General features: G+C 44.9%; 1 protein-coding gene across 1 annotated transcript in view; it reads left to right on the plus strand.

The window, feature by feature from the left end:
- The window catches only part of lamc1 (laminin, gamma 1), an 84,116-nt gene that overhangs the window by 36,541 nt on the left and 29,628 nt on the right, over positions 1 to 17,947 (plus strand). Inside the window, exon 2 of the mRNA XM_036555008.1 lies at positions 15,935 to 16,239. Coding sequence (XP_036410901.1) covers positions 15,935 to 16,239 — 305 coding nt within the window. The remainder of the gene's footprint in view (positions 1 to 15,934; positions 16,240 to 17,947) is intronic.

Consider the following 17,947-nt stretch of genomic DNA (forward strand, 5'->3'; position numbering starts at 1 on the left):
GTCAGTGTTATACCCCCCAGACCACCTAGCACGATGGAACATCGACTCAAAATGAAATTACTGATATTGCCTAATTTTATGGCATTTTTGCGATTGCCACTATTTGCTACTATTATTTTGTACTATTTGCAGACCCCAGATTATTTTGCATGGGAATATAAATTATACAGTGAATATTCTGCTGGTACAGAATCAGAGAATCTTGGAGGCACTGGTGATCCATATCTAAGGTCAGTATGCTCTCCATGTTGACCGAGTTATTTCTAATGAATGTCAAGAATGCAAGAATGTGGAAGTCACACGTTGCTATCTTGCCGGAGTTAACTAGTTAACATTTCAAGCTTGGCAATGCAAACAGCCAGTTTTCCGCACAACCTCAGTAACTGGCATTTTTTTTCACTGATTCTGAAATGCTTACTTTTGCAGTAAACAGTGTTATTTGGGTCACAATACCATATCCAGCAGGATGCTTCAGTGTTTGTAAAAGCATTTATAGTTTTTCCTGTTAAGGAAATGCTTTTTCAGCAGCCTCCAGAATTGAAACTGGAGAAATTTTAAGGGGGAAAACCCAGTGCAGGTAAAGCAGAGCTCTTATCCGCCCATTCCTGAAGTCCCCTTCCCCCCCACTATCATGTTCTCTCACCGTTTCATTTAAATTCTTTGTGTTCCCACCCTCCTTAAAACAGTTTAAGTGTGGGGGAGGGGCTTCTTCACACCCTGGACACTCTGCCGGTCACATGACTGAAATCTGAACCTCGTAACGACTGTGTAGCAGCGGTTCCTCGTGCAGAGAGGCCGAGAGGTTGGAGACCGTCACCGAGAGCAGCTAACGCAGACTGTATCCATCTGGTGTAGGCCTGTTCCAGGTGCTTAACATGCTGACTTGGGTGCTTTTATTGGAATTTAAAAAACGTGTAGTGTGACGGCTTAAGCTGGTTTTATGGTAGTGTTGAGAAATGCCATATTGTGCCCAGGGCTGGAGTCTGGGTTTCTCCCCCTGCATGGTTCCTATAGGGTCCCAGGTTACATTTTGATTTGATGTGTTTGCTGAACATGTTGGTATGGGGTCTGTACTCATGTAATCAAATGGGGTTCATTTTCTGTTATTCATTGAGTTTTTTTCTTTATCCAGGATTTTAGTGGTGTGATTTGAGGTGAGAGGAAAATTATTCCCACAAGTGCTTTTGAAATCACTGTGCTACATGCACATAAATACATGGGTTACTGAAATACACGTTAAAAGCGATTCATCACAGTTCTGTAACCTTAAAGCAATGCCTGAGATTGTTTCAAACAGCTGGTAACATTGAAATGCTACTGGTTTTTTGGGACCAAAGCTGTTAAGCTGCAGTACATGTGTTGCGGTAAGTGCATCTGAAAACCAGTAGTTTTGCTGTGTGAAAGTCCCTCAGTGTAACCGCACACTGCAGGATATTACACTGCGCCATATTCGGCCAGCAAAAAGGACACTGCACGACCAGTCCTGCCTCAGGTGTCTTCCTCACTGTCTTTACCATGCTGCAGGGCTATTGCTTAGACTGACCTGCATGGAAGTATTGCGTGTGTGTAAGATTTTCAGTACATGGCAGATCAACATGATGTAAGAAATTAAGTGAATCTATCCTTGTTAACAAGCTAGCTGGCCAATATCGACTTTGGTCAGGTGCCAGCTGGTCAGGCCATCAACTTTGCTGTCTTGTCCAAGATTCTAGGCAATTCATTGTTTATGACATAAACATTATGGTCATCTTCAAAAGCTCATATTTGTTGGTTGAGGTGAATCTGCTCATGAGATATGACCGTGTGATTTGATTACTGAGCCCCTTATCACAGTTTGCAGTAATATGACAATGTAGAAATGTGTTCCCTCTTTTAGAAAGATGATTTTGTGCTCATTTTAGAACACTTTAGTATAATATGGAATAATATATAAAATTCAGTGCCTGTTGAAAGCCTGAGTAGCTACTGTTTTTACGCTTTGAAAAGGTTTGAAGTGAACTTATGCAGTTAAATTGATGCCATTGCCTTGAGCTCAAGGACAAAACGGGAAGGAACCAGAGAGGTTTCCAGTCTCACAGTGTGTGTTTAAAGGGAGAGAAACATCTTCGGTTTTTGAAATTACAAGAAAATATTTTTAGCAACCTGCAATTTTTCAGGTATCAGTATAAAAGTTTTTCGCCCTGGTTTGCTTCAAGGGTTGGAAGTGTGGCCCCTAACCCCCCACCCCCCAGCACAAGTTGGTACTGCCTGTCTGTGGGAGGGGAGGGTTAAACAGATGTTTGGCATATCTCCCGGGCAGATGGATATAATTGTGTACAGAGAAGTGGTCATGCCCACACATCAAAAGTCAAAGCCGTCATTGTTCATCTCCCATGTGAAGAATGCAGTGATGTCATCGGAGGAAATTTAATTGGGCAGTGGCAGAGAGGCAGGGGCCTCCCTCAGACCCCAACAACCCCCCCCCCCCCCCCTCTCTCACACACACACACACACACACACACACACACACACACACACACACACACACACATACACATACACACATACACACACACACACACACACACACACACACACACACACACACACACACACACACACACACACACACACACATACACATACACATACACATACACATACACATACACATACACACACCACCTCCGGATTAGCCCTCCCCTCCCTCCGGCCACTCCGTGCGGGTGGGGGTGGGGGGTGGATTGGGAGAGATACTGCTCCAGGCATCCAGGGTTCTCCGTGCCTCCCAGGGCACGAATGTGACCGGTCCTTACAAAACTCAGAGGAAAAGGAATTTCAAGAAGGGAGTTTGGGATACAGTTTGAGAGGGACAATGTCTTCTGTGTCAGAGGCAGTGCTGACAGTTTCACCATTCAAAATTGAGTGCTGGGGCTCACATTTGGCATGTCCTCTTGGCAACTTGACCAGCTGGATCAATTGTCGGCGGTATTGTGTTGTGACGTGGAAAGGGTGTATTATTCTTTTATGATTCAAATCAATTCAAGTGAGATGTGTTGTCCAGTTAAGAGGTCTCTTTCTACTGTTCATTGGAGGCATGCATCTTTTGATTGGTTCTGAAGGGGTGTGGTAAAGTGAAGATGACTAACTGAAAACTGCTCAGCTCATGCCACAATTAAAACTGTACAATTTATACCAGGGCCTGCGAGATTTCGTACTGTTGTCCGTATATAGTGCGTCTTCGAAGATTTTTATGAATGAAGCACTGTAATTGACTCGCAGGATGTTTCAGTAAACTTTTGAAGTAGTGGAAAGTTGTCAAATTTGAGCTTTCAAAAAGATTGCCGGGAGCATGGAAGTTTTTTTTTTTTTTCTTTCTTTCCCCCCCCAGGAACAACAACATGCGCCTATTTGCACATGGTGTAGATAATCACAGGGTAGGAGAAAGCCAATCATTGTGGAGCCATCCGGTACACACACACACACACACACACACACACACACACACACACACCCACACCCCCTGGCAGCTCATGAAAGGAGGGGGTCAGCGCAGTGGTAGGTAAGCACAGCTTATGCCTTATGTGGGCGCTTGGACAGCAGGTCTCTGCCTGGTGGCCATAGCGCTGTTTTTTTATGCTACATCATTCCACCGCCCTGGCTCAGGGGCGCTGATGCACTTAAGACCACGCCTCAGGCGTAAGCCTCAGAAGGATCAGAGCTCTTGTTTAAACGGTGCCTGGTTTGCCAGGTACCATGGCAGCCCCTTCATAACACAGGGCTTTGACACAGTGCAGAGGAAGCCTGAACCCTGAACCTTGCTAATGAAACGCCCAGGTTGTTAGCGCTTAGCGGTCTGCGGAGGCAGACCATGCAAAGCGTTCTGACGAATCTGAGCTTAGCTGCGGCTCCGTGGCATTAGTGAGGAGGTTGTACCAATCCCTTTTGCTCACTTCTTTTTTTTTTTTTTTTTTGTCTGCAGATGTCGAGCTTTAGGTAATGCCAAACAGACATTGCGTGCCAGAGAAGCCAGCAGTCAGGAACCAGAGAGACTGGTAGAACCAGAGATGCTGTGGTAGCCGTATGGGTTGTCAGGATTTTTACAGGGAACAGGAGGTACAGGAACGTAGGAATATTTCCCAGAGTAAAGAATCCAATTGGCTACAATGATCTGGCAGTTTAGCATGCTGGATGGCTGGAGATCGGTGCTCAGGTCTCCGTTAGAGTTTTGCGTGATTGGGCAATCTCGCAGTTCATGAAGTCACGGCCGAGTGTGGGCGTCTTCCTCGCTGGCCTGTTCTCTTACGTCCCCCCCTCCCCACGTTAAGCTGGATTTATGACATTCTCGGCTGGAAAAGTTAACACAGCTGTTACTCTTCCTCCCCCCCCCCCCATCTCCCTCACGGGAACATGAATAATGACTACCAAAAGGCTCTCTTCTGATCAGGAGTGCGTAGAGCTGCGGACCGCTTAGGCGTTTAAATCAAACCTCGATTCACGTAAAGCTTTGGGATTTCCTGCATTGGAGAGCAGCGGCCCTGTTTGCTTTGACAGTTTGGCTGGAGAGCCAGCAGTAATACGCGCTCTTTGCGGTTGGTTCGCGAGGCCAAGATTGCTTTTGGAAGCCTTGATCCTTGTTCTAATGACCGGTTAGGCTGGAAAAAAACCGCTGTGTGGTGTCCCGATAAATTCGGGGTTATAGCTGGTATCCCCCGCGCTGTGGCTTCAGAGGGAAGCCTCATGGACCCACTGCATTTGACTCTGTGGAAGAACTTCCTCTCCTGTCATTACAGGAGTGTTTCAGCTGGAATCATTCCCTGCTGGAACGTGGTCTTATGATATCTTAGAAAAGCTTAATGTAATAAATTAAAACTATAACTTGATATTTAACATGTTTGGCCAGTTTGGGGGGAAAGGAGTGTATGGGTGGCTCCTTTTGCCTTTCCCTCTGTTCCCGGTCTCTCACTCTGCTCCCCAGCTGTAGACTGCTATGCCAACACCTGTGCCGTAGTGCTTATGTCATATTTTACGCATGGTTATTGCGTTATTCTCTAGTAACACACGCTAATCACTTGTTTATTTGCATTCTTACATCAGACTGAAAAATGTGTCCATTTTGTGCCAGGAACAAATTTCCTTTGTGCCAGAATTTGTTGTTGGCAGAGCACTGGTAGATTTCCCCCGTCACGGGGATCTCGGGGGGGAAAAATCCCCTGTGAATGACGGGGGTCTCCTGTTTTGGACTTGTTTGCCTTTGTAAGTTCTTGGCAAACAGAGGCATCGCTGTTTTATGTGAAAATGGAACTGTTGTTCTGTGGCGCTAATGTGGCTGAATGTCTTTGGGGGAAAAGGCCCATCCTTTCCACCGCAGGTCTGTGTGCTTATTCAGATTCTTGCTTTCCTGCCTGAGTATAGAAGTATAGATACACAAACCGCCCTTAGCTGAGCCTTAGTGCAGACTTATCTCTGTGGCCTCTGCCGCATAACTACCACAACTAACTCTACCACCACAGAAACATGATTACACTGCCTGGGCCCCTCATGGGCCTCAGGCCTGAGACCCCCTTACTGTTCAAGTGCAGCTGCTGCTTGCAGTGAATCAGAGTCCAGCGATGTTTCTGAGCATGCTCAGTTGTGCTGTGACGGCCCCTCCAGCCAGGCTAAGGCACTACTTTTCAGCTATGGCAGAGCTTTAGCATTAAGCTACAGTTTGATTGGGCAACAGGTGATTTTTAATAACAGAGTTGGTGTAAACCAGTGAGAGCCCCTGTTTAATTTAAGCACATGGACAGAGTGTCTCTGTGCTGGTTAAAAATAAAGGTCCTGGGACACGTTCCCTGCAGTTTTATTTTGCGCTGACGTGTAGCAGGGTGGAGGTGCATTTTTCAAATATTGCAGTTACACCTATTTACAGAGTTTGGGTAGCACCAAACCACATGCTGCAAAGCTGCCTGTCCTGTTAAAACAGAGTGTTTAAAGTCTAGTCACAAAAGGCTAACTGTTTCAAATAGCTCTCTTATTGTTAGAATTGTCATGAGTGGTGTTAAAATTATGTTGCGTTAAGTCACTGGAGGCTTGGCAATGCTTTCTAAATTTGCTTGGAAGAAGACAGTGCCTAATAAATTTAATGACGTTATTTTAGGGGTAATAGTAACAAACAGTGTAGCTTCATAATTTATTTTCTGGAAATCGGACATGTCAGTTTTCGATCCCATTTTTGGTAACTTCCAGATGCCGTGGCATGTACTGTCCCTCATCTGTCTGTCTCCCAACCCCTCCATTTCCTGCCACAGGACTGTGGTGGAAAGGAAAAGGGGGCAGACTACACTAGGCATGTCTGAGGGATGTGCCCAAAAATAGGGTTTCATTAATGTGCGACCGTATCCCGTCTATTTTCGATGGGGGGCAACAGATGCAACCCAACCCACTTTTCACCTCTTTGGTCATATTTCACTTCCTGCCACTCCCCACATCTGTAAAAAAAAAAAAACAGCACAGCTACTTGTCAGGGACCTCGAGAGGGATCATGCTCGAATTCCCGGGGCCTGCGTACGTTACAACGTCACAAAATGGTCCGTTGAAAAGCCACATTTAGAGCGATCACCGACGGCTAACAATAACACCAGCCTGACATTGCCATGCAGAGACGTGGAGGGAATGCGCCTTGTTTTCCTGGTCCATGCAGTCATAGCCCAGCTAGCCAACACCGGCAGCTCTTGCAGTAAATCGGCAAGCTTGCCGTGATGTGGGCACGCATTCGAAATAAGTCGTCAGCGCTGTAAAATTTGGCCTTACGTTGTTAAAAGGCCATTCTGCATAAGCTGTAAGGCACAAGAGGCCGTGCTATATCAAATATGGGCCTGCTCTTTAAGGGTTTCATTAGCTAAATAAGAATTAGCTAAGTGAGGCTACATACTGTTACACTTGAAGACTACTCACCATCAACAATCTGAAGGGAGAAAATGCTCGACATGCAGACAGATGTTCTACCTCATGGTCACTAATCACAGTATGCGATGACGCATATGTGCGTATGTGCTTGTAATCCGTGCCTGCCCTACCTCAAATACCTCTGAAATTTGCACAGTTCTCTGAGCAGATCTGGCTCAGGAGAACTCTTCATCTCGACACTCTCATTCACTCTGTCCCATGTTTTGTGTAACGCAGTTTGGCAGCACCAAAAATAGACAAGCGGCGGAGGGGTTCTCCAAACCTCCTGGAGCTACAGCTCTCAAACAGCTCAGAAGTATCCTTAGACCTAGTGAAGACTGAGTGAAGGCCTACTTCTCACTGCTCTTGCTTTGAAATGCACAGATGCAATCCCTGTGTGACTGAATTTTTTGTGATGTGAAATCAGAGTAAATTGGAAAAGGAAAGGCTCTCTCAAGCTAACTCTGATTTGAACTTTTGCAGGTGACCCGGGTGTGACAGCCATTTATGGGCCTCTTTCCTCAATACATTTTCACAACACACTTGTCACAAATACACATGTCTGCATTTTAATTTTGATGTTGTCTGGGCCACTCTTGGGCACCTGGCCAGCGTTCTGCAAGTGGTACAAGGAGTGGAGTCTGGTGAACAAAAAAATCACCCTTCTAGGGCAAAATGAAGCCAGTTATATTTGGCTTCTGTGCGCTCCTTGTCACTGTTGGATAATGGTTTGGCTCAACCATTATAATGTATATATGTAAAGTATATATACATTACATATATATATATATATATAAAATGTATATATAATATAAAATATAACCATAGTAACAAGTAGTAACAAGCTGTGATGGAAAAAAACATTAACGTTGCTGGCTAAATATTTGGCTGTCCTCAATCATAAATCCTGACTGACAGATTGAGATTCATTTAGTACTCCCTGATCGTGAAATGTAGCCTGCTGCTTGGCTCGTACTGCAGGAATACGAGCTCAGCTATTGTGTGGTCTATGCATTCCACCTCCTCCTTGATATTGAGGCACCACTGTGTAATTCTGTGTAACCTCTCTATCCAGAGGTTCAGCTAACAAGTCCCTTGGGCCCTCACTGAGCTCCCCAGTGTGACAGTGCCGAATTTCTGTCAGTGACAGGGATGGGTCAGAAAAATAAATACATTTGTTATCCGTGCATATGAGACGTGTGGAACTAACTGGCTGCTTATGTTTTAGAGAGTCCCTCCAATTAAGGTGTGGTAGCAAAAGGCCAGCATATTTGTGACAAGTTAGTCACGAAATTTATCTGGCAAAACAACTGGGCTGAAGTGGTTCCCAGGCTCCTTGAACATCCTTTGTGCCTCTCTGGAGGGTCCTTGTGTTTTTTTAAACTTGTTGAGCAACAGCTGCATGCTGCGCTCTGTTCTCATGTGGTTTGATTCTCAGTGATTCTGCCTTTAAGGAACAAACTTGATCCCTGCAATCAGAATGAAGGTGAATGTTGGACCAGAACTGAAGTGGGCCTCTCCAGTTCTACCAAAGCATCAGAATACCTCCCAGTTCTTGGTGCCTGTCTCCATTTACTGTAGGGTGATGTGCAATCGCGTGTCAGCCTCCTGGCTAAAATGCCTGGAAGTACATTAATTGAGGTCAATCCCTCCTCAGACACCAAGATAACGTGAACGAGGGCTCAAGATAAAGGGAGTGGGGAGTCAGGGTAAGGTGGGAGGGATAAGTGCCTGTCTTACAGAGTATTCCATACAGCAGACATTTCCCCCAGATCCATAGAAATCTATAGAAAAAGGTTTGGATCATCTGAAATTCCTCTTTTGTTACAACTTCGAAGACCACTTTCAGTCTGCTGTTTTTAGAGAGCCAATTGCTGAAACGCCTTGAAACCCCGCTTGTTTTGTTTTATTTGTTTGTGTCAGATTCATTTTCTACCCTTTCTCGGAGGCTTTATGCCCATTGATGTTTGGAGGGGAACTAATTGACAAAATGTGAAAGATAGATGTAGTTTTTCAGTACATATCCCACATACCTCCTGAGCTTTCTTTTATGTCTCCTAATTTGTGATGTAACTATGTGGTACATTCTTAAGATGCTATAGCCTCTAAATTTTACAACATAGATACTCCAGTTATGTAAGTACATACATTTAAAACTGTAAAACAGTTCTCTGCAGGTACTGCAATGATGTCTCAGCTCAAAGTATGTTTTATATAGGAACTCTGGGTTGATTGTCGTTCATTGGTGTCAACTTGAATGACTGAACATTACCATGTTGCTCAAACTGTGCAATCATATCTGCATGCCACATCATCCAAGTCACATAATTAAAGTCACATGTTGCCAAAGGTTCTGCAAAAACTCATTGTGTGTGAATAAGACAGGGCCAAGTTGGGCAAAGCTGGGCCAAGTACATGCCATTTGCCCAGAACTGTCTTTCACATAAAGCTAAAAGCCAAAGTGTTTTGCTATGATTTTAGTGTAGCTACAGAGTAGTAAGTTTGGAAGATGGGAGTTAATGCTGTAACACTGTGGAGACTCCTCAATGGACAAACTGCACCGTAAACACGCTTCATGAGTCAGCCAGTTTACATTTACTGTTTGAAATGGGTTACTGCATTCCAGGTGTTTGACAGCTGCTGCATTGAAAAGTAAAAGGGATAAAGGTAACTTTATTAAAGAAATGATTTCTGTGTGCGTATGTATGGTATCGTATATATCATTGTGACGAGGTTCTTTCCTGGTCGAGTAATTTTCTTTCAGGCAAGTCATTTCATTATGGCTGCTTGTGTGCGTTAAGCAACTCTGTAGGTTATCTTTCCCCTCATCTTACTCGGTACAGAAGCATGGCAGTGTGAATGGGGAAATTGATCATAGATAAAGAAGTCCAAACAATGGAAAGAAATATCCCTTTGTACAGTGTAGAAGTCAATGAAAACTCAATATTAGCCCTTGAAAATGAATGAGTTTGCAGGGGGATTTTTTTATCTCGTGTGGACAAGAATCCAAGCTATTCATAGTTATAAAGTTCAGTCAGAAGTGATAGTGAATACATCCGATTGGGCAAGTTGCAAGATTGAGACTGTAAGTTTCAGTCAGTTGTAAGCTGCATGGCTCTTACTTTAGCATACACTGTCAGAAGCCTGCTATCCATCCCTGTCCCTGGAATTCCCTTTGACAGATTCATGAGACACATTTTACGTGGGAACAGTTATTTTTCCTCAGTTATTCCCAAGACACAGTAGGTCCACCAGAGTTTTATTAAAAATTTTTATTTTTTACTGAAGGCTATTGAATGTCCCCAGCATTCTTTGTCCCGTTTTGACCACAGAGGACACGCACATTGTTGCGTTATCGCTGGGCTGCGTGCACTGCACATTATCTCAGTGTCCTCATTGCTAAAAGTGCAGCATTCCCTCAGTGGCTGTAAATCCTCAGAAAGCAACAAAGGGCATCCGTAATTGCCCGCATTCCACAGTGCACCTGCAACATGTTTGACTTTGCAAGTAGCACAAGGTTTTCCTCCAGTTATCTTTAAATGTTGCAAAAGTCGGAAATAGCCCGGCAACTGATACGTTTGAGGTGACGGCTCTGTTTTCCGTGTCGCCTCACTGTTTCCATAAAAGTTCTTTTTAAGAGCTTTGTTGGGTGTCTCTCTTATTAAAACATGCCAGGGCTTTCCACCGCCGCACATAGGTTTGTGTTCTGAGCTCTTAAAATGTTTGGCTTGTCAGTGCACCAGTGTTTCTGTAAGGAGTGACGGAATTCCTCGAGACTGTTGGCCCCTGTGACAGCGCTCTGCTTTCAGAGAATGAGGCCATGTGTTCCTGTCATTCACATTTCTTAGAAAAGTATGCACGACTTTCTGCTCCTTGCTAGTTATCTCTGATAACTAGCTGTGCTGTTTAACATTCTCTTCTTATAGTAGGTGTAACACAAATTTTACGGTCAGCTTGGCTAGTTTAGTAGTGCTCTACATTAAACTAGCCAAGCTGACCTTAAACCTTGTGTTATAAATTACTGTAAGAAGAGAATCCTATCCACCACCATCTAGGTAAATTGTCAGATGTGTGTAGTTTGTGCACTCCAAACCACTTTCAACCCCACCTCACCTGCAGCTGTCCGTAAGTATAAAATGCCTTGTCAGTGTCACCACGTTCTAAGTGCACCTGGACAGGTGCTCATAGACACAGTCCCATCTACTGCCCTGCCTTCCTCCTGCTCTTTTGTGCGGTGTGCAGGCAGTGCATGTGAAGTTCTGAAGGGAGACTCCAATTAACCTCATACCCCTTTAATAATACTAGACTGCTAGTATTAGTCACCAGTGTAGCATAGTGGTAAGGAGCAGGGCTCGTAACCAAAAGGTTGCTGGTTCGATTCCCTGTTGGGACACTGCTGCTGTACTCTTGGGAAAGGTATTTAACCCACAGTTGCCTCAGTAAATATCCAGCTGTATAAGTGGATACCATGTAAAAGTTATAATGCGTGTAAGTCGCTGTGGATAAGACAATGTAATGTAATGTAATGTAAGTCAGAACAGCTTGTGTGAGTTTAACAGGGAGGGATTTGTCCCCAGGTGGGAGTTTTCTGTGAATTATGTGCGTAGTCGAACTTCGCTGTGCACTGGGCTGCTAGGGATTCCTTGCTGCAGTGCTTTGTCAGATACAGTATATGGACAAAAGTATTTGGCCACACCTGTTTTTCAGGGTTTAGGCTAGGCCCTGTATCTCCAGTGAAGTGCAATCTTAATGCTTCAGTATACCAAGACATTTTGGACAATGCTATGCTTCCAACTTTGTGGCAACAGTTTGGGGAAGGCCCTTTTCTATTCCAACATGACTGTGCCCCAGTGCACAAAGCAAGGACTATAAAGACATGGTTTGATGAGTTCGGAGTGGAAGAACTTGACTGGCCCGCACAGAGCCCTGACCTCAGCCCCATTAAGCACCTTTGGGATGAACTGGAACGGAGATTGCGAGCCAGGCCTTCTCGTCCAACATCGGTGCCTGACCTCATAAATGCTCTACAGAATGAATGGGCACAAATTCCCACAGAAACACTCCAAAATCTTGTGGAAAGCCTTCCAAGAAGAGTGGAAGCTGTTATAGCTGCAAAAGGGGGACCAACTCCATATTGAAGTATACATATTTGAATACAATGTCATTACAATGTAATGGTCAGGCGTCCGAATACTTTTGTCCATATAGTGTAGCTCTGTTCCAGTCCCAAGGTGGGATAGCCTCCCTGGCATTTCCACCAGCAGCAGGTATGAGGTTTGAAAATGAGTTCTGTGGAGTGTCGAGAGATCCCTTAATTATTAAATTTGGGAGTTATCATTTTGAAAAGGTCTAGGGCCATGTTTATGGCAGCTTTACCCTTTCCTTGCACTTGTGACGAGAGCAGTACCAGGGTTTCTCCAGAGCGTTTCTTGGTAGCCCTACTTGAAAGGGCAGGCGGTGTGGTACAGTTTAGTCCTCTGTACCTGTGCTTGTTATGCGTGAGGTGGAGGGGGGGTCTCTTTCTCTGGTGTTTGTTTACACAGCTGTGCCTACAGGAGAGAAGCCTGTCTAGGCCTGATGCAGGCTGGCTTTGTTGCTGATTCGGGTGTGGGGAGGTGGGTGGGTTTATGACCTGTGTGTTGTCTGCACCTTTCAAAGGATCTCATTTACGTTTTTGAGGCTTTCTTTAAGAAAGTCGGAGCGGTTTTAACACCTGCCATCTGCGCTGAATTAGGTTCCATTAACACGTTGACGATGGTGCGGGGAGAGTGCGTGAGCCTCGCGCGATGCTGGTGACAGCAATGGTGGGGATGATGTTGATTAGGACGCGCCGTCTCTCGCTCTGACACACTCTAGTGCGTTGTTCTAGAGCGGCCCATTATAACTCCTGATTTCCCTTAGACTCAGATTTTCAACAGTGCCAAGAAATGTGACTTTTCCATGGTGGGCGTCTATCTGCAAGCTGTGTATCATACATAAGCACTTAAACAGAGAGATCCTTTTCCAGGCAGCTTGTGGGAAGAGTGTTATTTTAGTATGGGCTCTTGAACATTGGCAACATGTAAGAACGATTAGCTTTTTATATGTTTTTGTGTAGTGATTTTTAAAGTTGGCTTAGATTCAGTAGAGTGGGTTGCCAGCACAGAAGGAAGAGCCTCTATACACACTGGTAAAGGACTAGAGGAGAAAACCATGGATTTTCCAAAGAGGTGTTAAATGAAGCTTAACTTGGGAAGTTGAATGAGATGAGGAGGAACACAGGCAGAGATGGGAGATCTACCAGTAGCGGATGTGAAGGGAGTGAATAGATAGCAGACTGGGGCTAAAGAGGAAACTCGGTGTTTCATACAGTGGAGGGAAACATAACAGTAAATTAAGCACATGCACCCATACATTAGCCTGTATGCAAGGGGAGCTCTCCACTGCACTGTGTAAATGGACCCTCTGATACACTAGTTCTGAGTGGGGGATGAGTCGGTGAAGAAAGGGAAGATGTGAAAACCGTTGTGCTTGGGCGAGAAGTGTTACATGGCTGTCCTCCTTTAAATGTACTGTGAGAACTGACCTCCTGTGACACTGGCCTGCTGTGCCAGCTGCCCAGGTGAGCTCGAGTTGATGGCCCAGCAAGCCCCTGAGCTGGGGGGGGGGGGTTGAGCATAGAGCCGCTCAAGGTTAGCACAAGCTTCAGTGTCATGGCGGTGCTGTTTTGTAAGGGTGCAGCAGGTGGCTTTTTTTAAAAACACGTCAGTGTAACTCGTCACTGGCAGAGGCCTCTTTAGAGGGCCATTTGTTAACGCTTCTCTCATCTCTCCCCCCCCGCCCCCCCCCCCCCCCCCCCATCCACGGGTCCCAATAGAGTGACAAAGGCTCTCAGAGTACACACAGTGAGTGTTTGCACAGAGGAAGAGCATGGGCACAGGCGTGCCTGGAACTGACAGAGCGAGCAATTAGCAGCACAATGTGCCAGCTGCAAACCAAAAGCAAAAACAAAAGGTGGTCCATAAAAAGTTACCTCACTCCTTTTTTTAATGAATGTTTCCACAAATGTTTGCCAGTGGAAGGAAGTGTGGGGGCAGTGTGGTGTAGCAGTTAAGGACCAGAGCTCATAAGCTGAAAGTTGCTGATTCAATTCCCGCGTGAGGCACTGTTGTACACTAGGACAAGCGACTCAAACTGAATTGCCTCGGTGAATATCCAGTTTACATACAAATTGATAACATGTAATGATGTCACCTATGAAAATCACTTTGGTTAAGAGTCTCTGCTGGGTAAACATTTATATAATGAAATGGGGGTAACCGTGGACCTGAGAGACCAGTAGTTTGTGAGACATTTAGCCTCCTAAATACTTTTGAAGTTGATATGATAGGATATCACTGAGGAATTTACTGTATGGAAAGATAAAGACAACATTTTCCAGATTTCTTTGTGGTTAATTGACATCAGCTCTGAGTTTGTGTATTTTTAAAATCTGTTGTGCAGACAGTCATTTTAAGTTATTTTTATGTGTTGGCCACCAAATGGAGCCCAACGAATAAATATTAAATCAGTAAGTTTACCTAATAAAACAAGTGGCAGTTTTCGTAGTACACATGGTTGCAGAAGTGAAAATGGGTCATGTTGCAGTTAACTGAAACTACATGTATATTTATCATATTATCTCAAGGAATTTGCTGCATTTAGTGGTGCAAGATGAAATTCACTGTTGATGTAGATTAGGAAAGATGGATTTGGAACAGATTATTTCCAAATGTGAAACTGACCAGTGTTAACCCTGGTTCTTTTTTTTAAAATAATACTGGAATGGTGCTTTTTTTGAGAATTGAATGAATACTCGTTGTCATACTCATTGTTTTTATTAAATGTGGGGTACAAGGGCACTGCTTTTTTTATATCCTTGGACAAATGTATGACGTTCCAGGTATATTGGAGTGTCATTGTTTAGTGTGTAGTCATCACACTATGTCTTTGAGTCTTAAAATAGTAAAGGTGTTGCCGAAACTGAACCTTAACCCTAAAAGCTCGGGCATATGTTGACCAGGGTCCTTTGAATGTCAGTGAGACCGTTGCCATGGGGATGGGCACAGAAAAGACAACAAACATGGCCTACTGGGGCGGAAGTGGAGAAAGTCCTCTTTGAAATCCCTCTCTCTCCCTCTCTCCTTCTCTCCTTCTCTCTTTCTGTCTCTCTTTCTACTTTTCTTTCTCTCTCCCCTTCCTCTCTCTCCCCCCTTCTCTCTCCTTGTCTGTTTCACCCTGTCCCTCCCTCCCTTCCTGCAGCATTCTATGTCAGGTTCATTGAACTGCCTGAAACCACTGCCCATCTCAAACCGACAGGGATGGTTCCTCTCTATTTATCACGCTGTCAGAGTGACTGTTGCCCCCTCCTCCTCGTTGAAAGACGAGGTGACATTTTCCATATGCAGAATGTCTCCCCTCAGAACTTCCCCCTGACTGCACCAGCTACAGACTGCTGCATCCTCCAGCCTGTCTGTACTTGCAGGGTGTGTTTTGACAAGCCCTCGGTTATTACTGGAGCTTATTAAGAAGCCACAGAATTCCCCCTTTGTGTTTCCTTAAAGACAAAGCACCACAAGAAGAGTGCCTAGTTCAAGGTGATGAGTGTGAAAAGCTTATCAGATGGTGCGCTTAATTTTTCTCATAATTAGTCGTGTGGTGTCAGGAAGAGTTTCTCATGCGATGGCATGTTAGTGCAAAAGAGCACATGAAAGTGTCCCCCTTTTAACAGCAGCACAATAACCCACAGACCTTTCAGCAGGTTTATCTGAGGGACTTTGTCTTGTTTTTTTTTTTTTTTTTTTTTTTAGGCCAGGGCTCACTATTAGAGACCCAGGCTTGTTGTTAACAGTGGTGTGTTGTATTTGCACAGTCAAACGTGTAGCGCAAATGCAAGAGCAGTCCGTTTGAGCTCCTTCTCTTATTGTGGTGTCAGGTGGCTTGCAATGGAAGCCAGTGCCAACCGTGGCTGATCCTCACGTCCTGCTCTTGTCTCCGTTCTCCCCAGGCAAGTCCTTCGACATCACGTACGTGCGGCTAAAGTTCCACACCAGCAGGCCAGAGAGCTTCGCCATCTACAAGCGCACGAGCGAGGACGGCCCCTGGCTGCCCTACCAGTACTACAGTGGCTCGTGCGAGAAGACCTACCAGAAGATGAGCCGCGGCTTCATCCGCACCGGTGAGGATGAGCAGCAGGCCCTCTGTACCGACGAGTTCAGCGACATCTCCCCCCTCACCGGCGGCAACGTGGCCTTCTCCACGCTGGAGGGGCGGCCCAGCGCCTACAACTTCGACAACAGCCCCGTGCTACAGGCAAGGAGCGCCTCGTTCTGTGTGTCTCTCTGTCTCTTTCTCTCCCTCCCTCGCTCCTTATGCCTTCTGCTCTTTCTACATTACATTACATGTGTTTAGCAGATGCCCTTATCCAGAGCAACTTCCAGCATAGTAGGACATAAGTGTATTTATTCAAGTTAACAAGTCAGTTTCTCCCTCATTTGCTCTCTCTCGCTCTCTCCTCTTCCCTCTCTTTCTCTCATTGGCTCTCCTCCCACCTTCTTTCCCCCTCTGTACTACATTGTATAGTATATTCTTGTGGAATCCTTGTGTAGAGGTTGGTGGTTGTATCTTTAAATTCCGCTTGCTGTTAGACTTGTGTACTATGTCTGAATGTTAATCTGAATACTCCAGTGGCTTGGTGTATCCCTGCCCCAGCTGTAGAGTGTAAAGCCCCTGATGCAGGCTTCAGCTGGACTAACAGGAGCACTGTGCTTATTTTGCATCTCCGTAGACCATTGTATGTGCTGTAGGTGACAGCAGAAAAATTAACTGCATTCTTTCAGTCTCAGGAGGCTATCTTGCGTGCTGTAGTACTGTCCACTGTATCTTTGTATCTCCATGGACTATTATGTGTGCTGCTCTACCCCTGTTAATGTCTAAGGGAAAACCGTGTGCTGATGTCCACAGGCTTGTTCTGTATGTGTCTGTTTGTATACAGCTTACAGCTGTCAGCCTGTCTGCTTCTGAACGCACACCTGGCCTGTTGTATTATTATTATTATAGTAATCCATTTTGTGTCATATAATTCTGTAATATGTATGGCAACAGTGGGGTTGGCTAACAGTAGGGTTATATATCCAGATTACAACAGCTCACTGCAAATCCGAATAGCTAGGTTGTCTCCTACATTGTCCTTACCAGCTGTAAAACACATCAGTCTGAGAACATCACCTCAATGGTTTTGAAAAAAAAAAGCAGTAATTATAAAATTTGACAACATTAAAGCAAAGCAACACAAGATGGTGTGAACTACAGTTTCATTGGCTAATTGCAGCCACAAAACCTCTCAAATGCACATTTAGAGGATGAAAACACCCTTGCATTGGTGCGTGGCAGCCATTTTGCCACAGAGAGCTCTCCATTCTGAGCACCTGTTTCCTCAGAGCTGACCCTACTAATCACCAGAAACCCCTCCCCTTTGGCAACATCCCTACACATGTCCTTTTTACAGAAAATATGGAAACAGTTGGAGACAATTGGGCATGATTTATGCAGACAGTACAAACTGTTCCAGTACATTCAGTGAGAGGTGGTGTTGAAGCCATCATTACGCTGCATTCTGTGATGTCTTGTGATAAGGTGTGGGAACGTCCTCGCCCAAAGCTTTGCAGCCTCATCAGAGGCACGGCGATAAGATCGGTTCCCTTTTAGCAGACGGCGTGACTGCAGACATCCGTTACAGCTACAGGTAACAAATGAAGCGCACAACTAGTCTTGTTATCCATCTTGCTGTCTTGCTGTCTAGTGATTAAGGTAAAGAAGTAAAGCTGGTGAACAGCAGTGAGAAATACAGTGGAGAAATTATTTGGATGGAACCAATAATGAGGGCTAAACTATGGAGTGAAGCTGTTGCTCTAAACCTTCAAGTGCTTCATGCATAATGTAATACCAAGGTTACTGTTTATGGAAACTAGATATTTGGCAGCACTGAAAACCTCTGCCCATATAGTTCCAGGCTTAATAG

The sequence above is a fragment of the Megalops cyprinoides genome, chromosome 20, assembly GCF_013368585.1.
Source record: "Megalops cyprinoides isolate fMegCyp1 chromosome 20, fMegCyp1.pri, whole genome shotgun sequence".
Classification (NCBI taxonomy): domain Eukaryota; kingdom Metazoa; phylum Chordata; class Actinopteri; order Elopiformes; family Megalopidae; genus Megalops; species Megalops cyprinoides.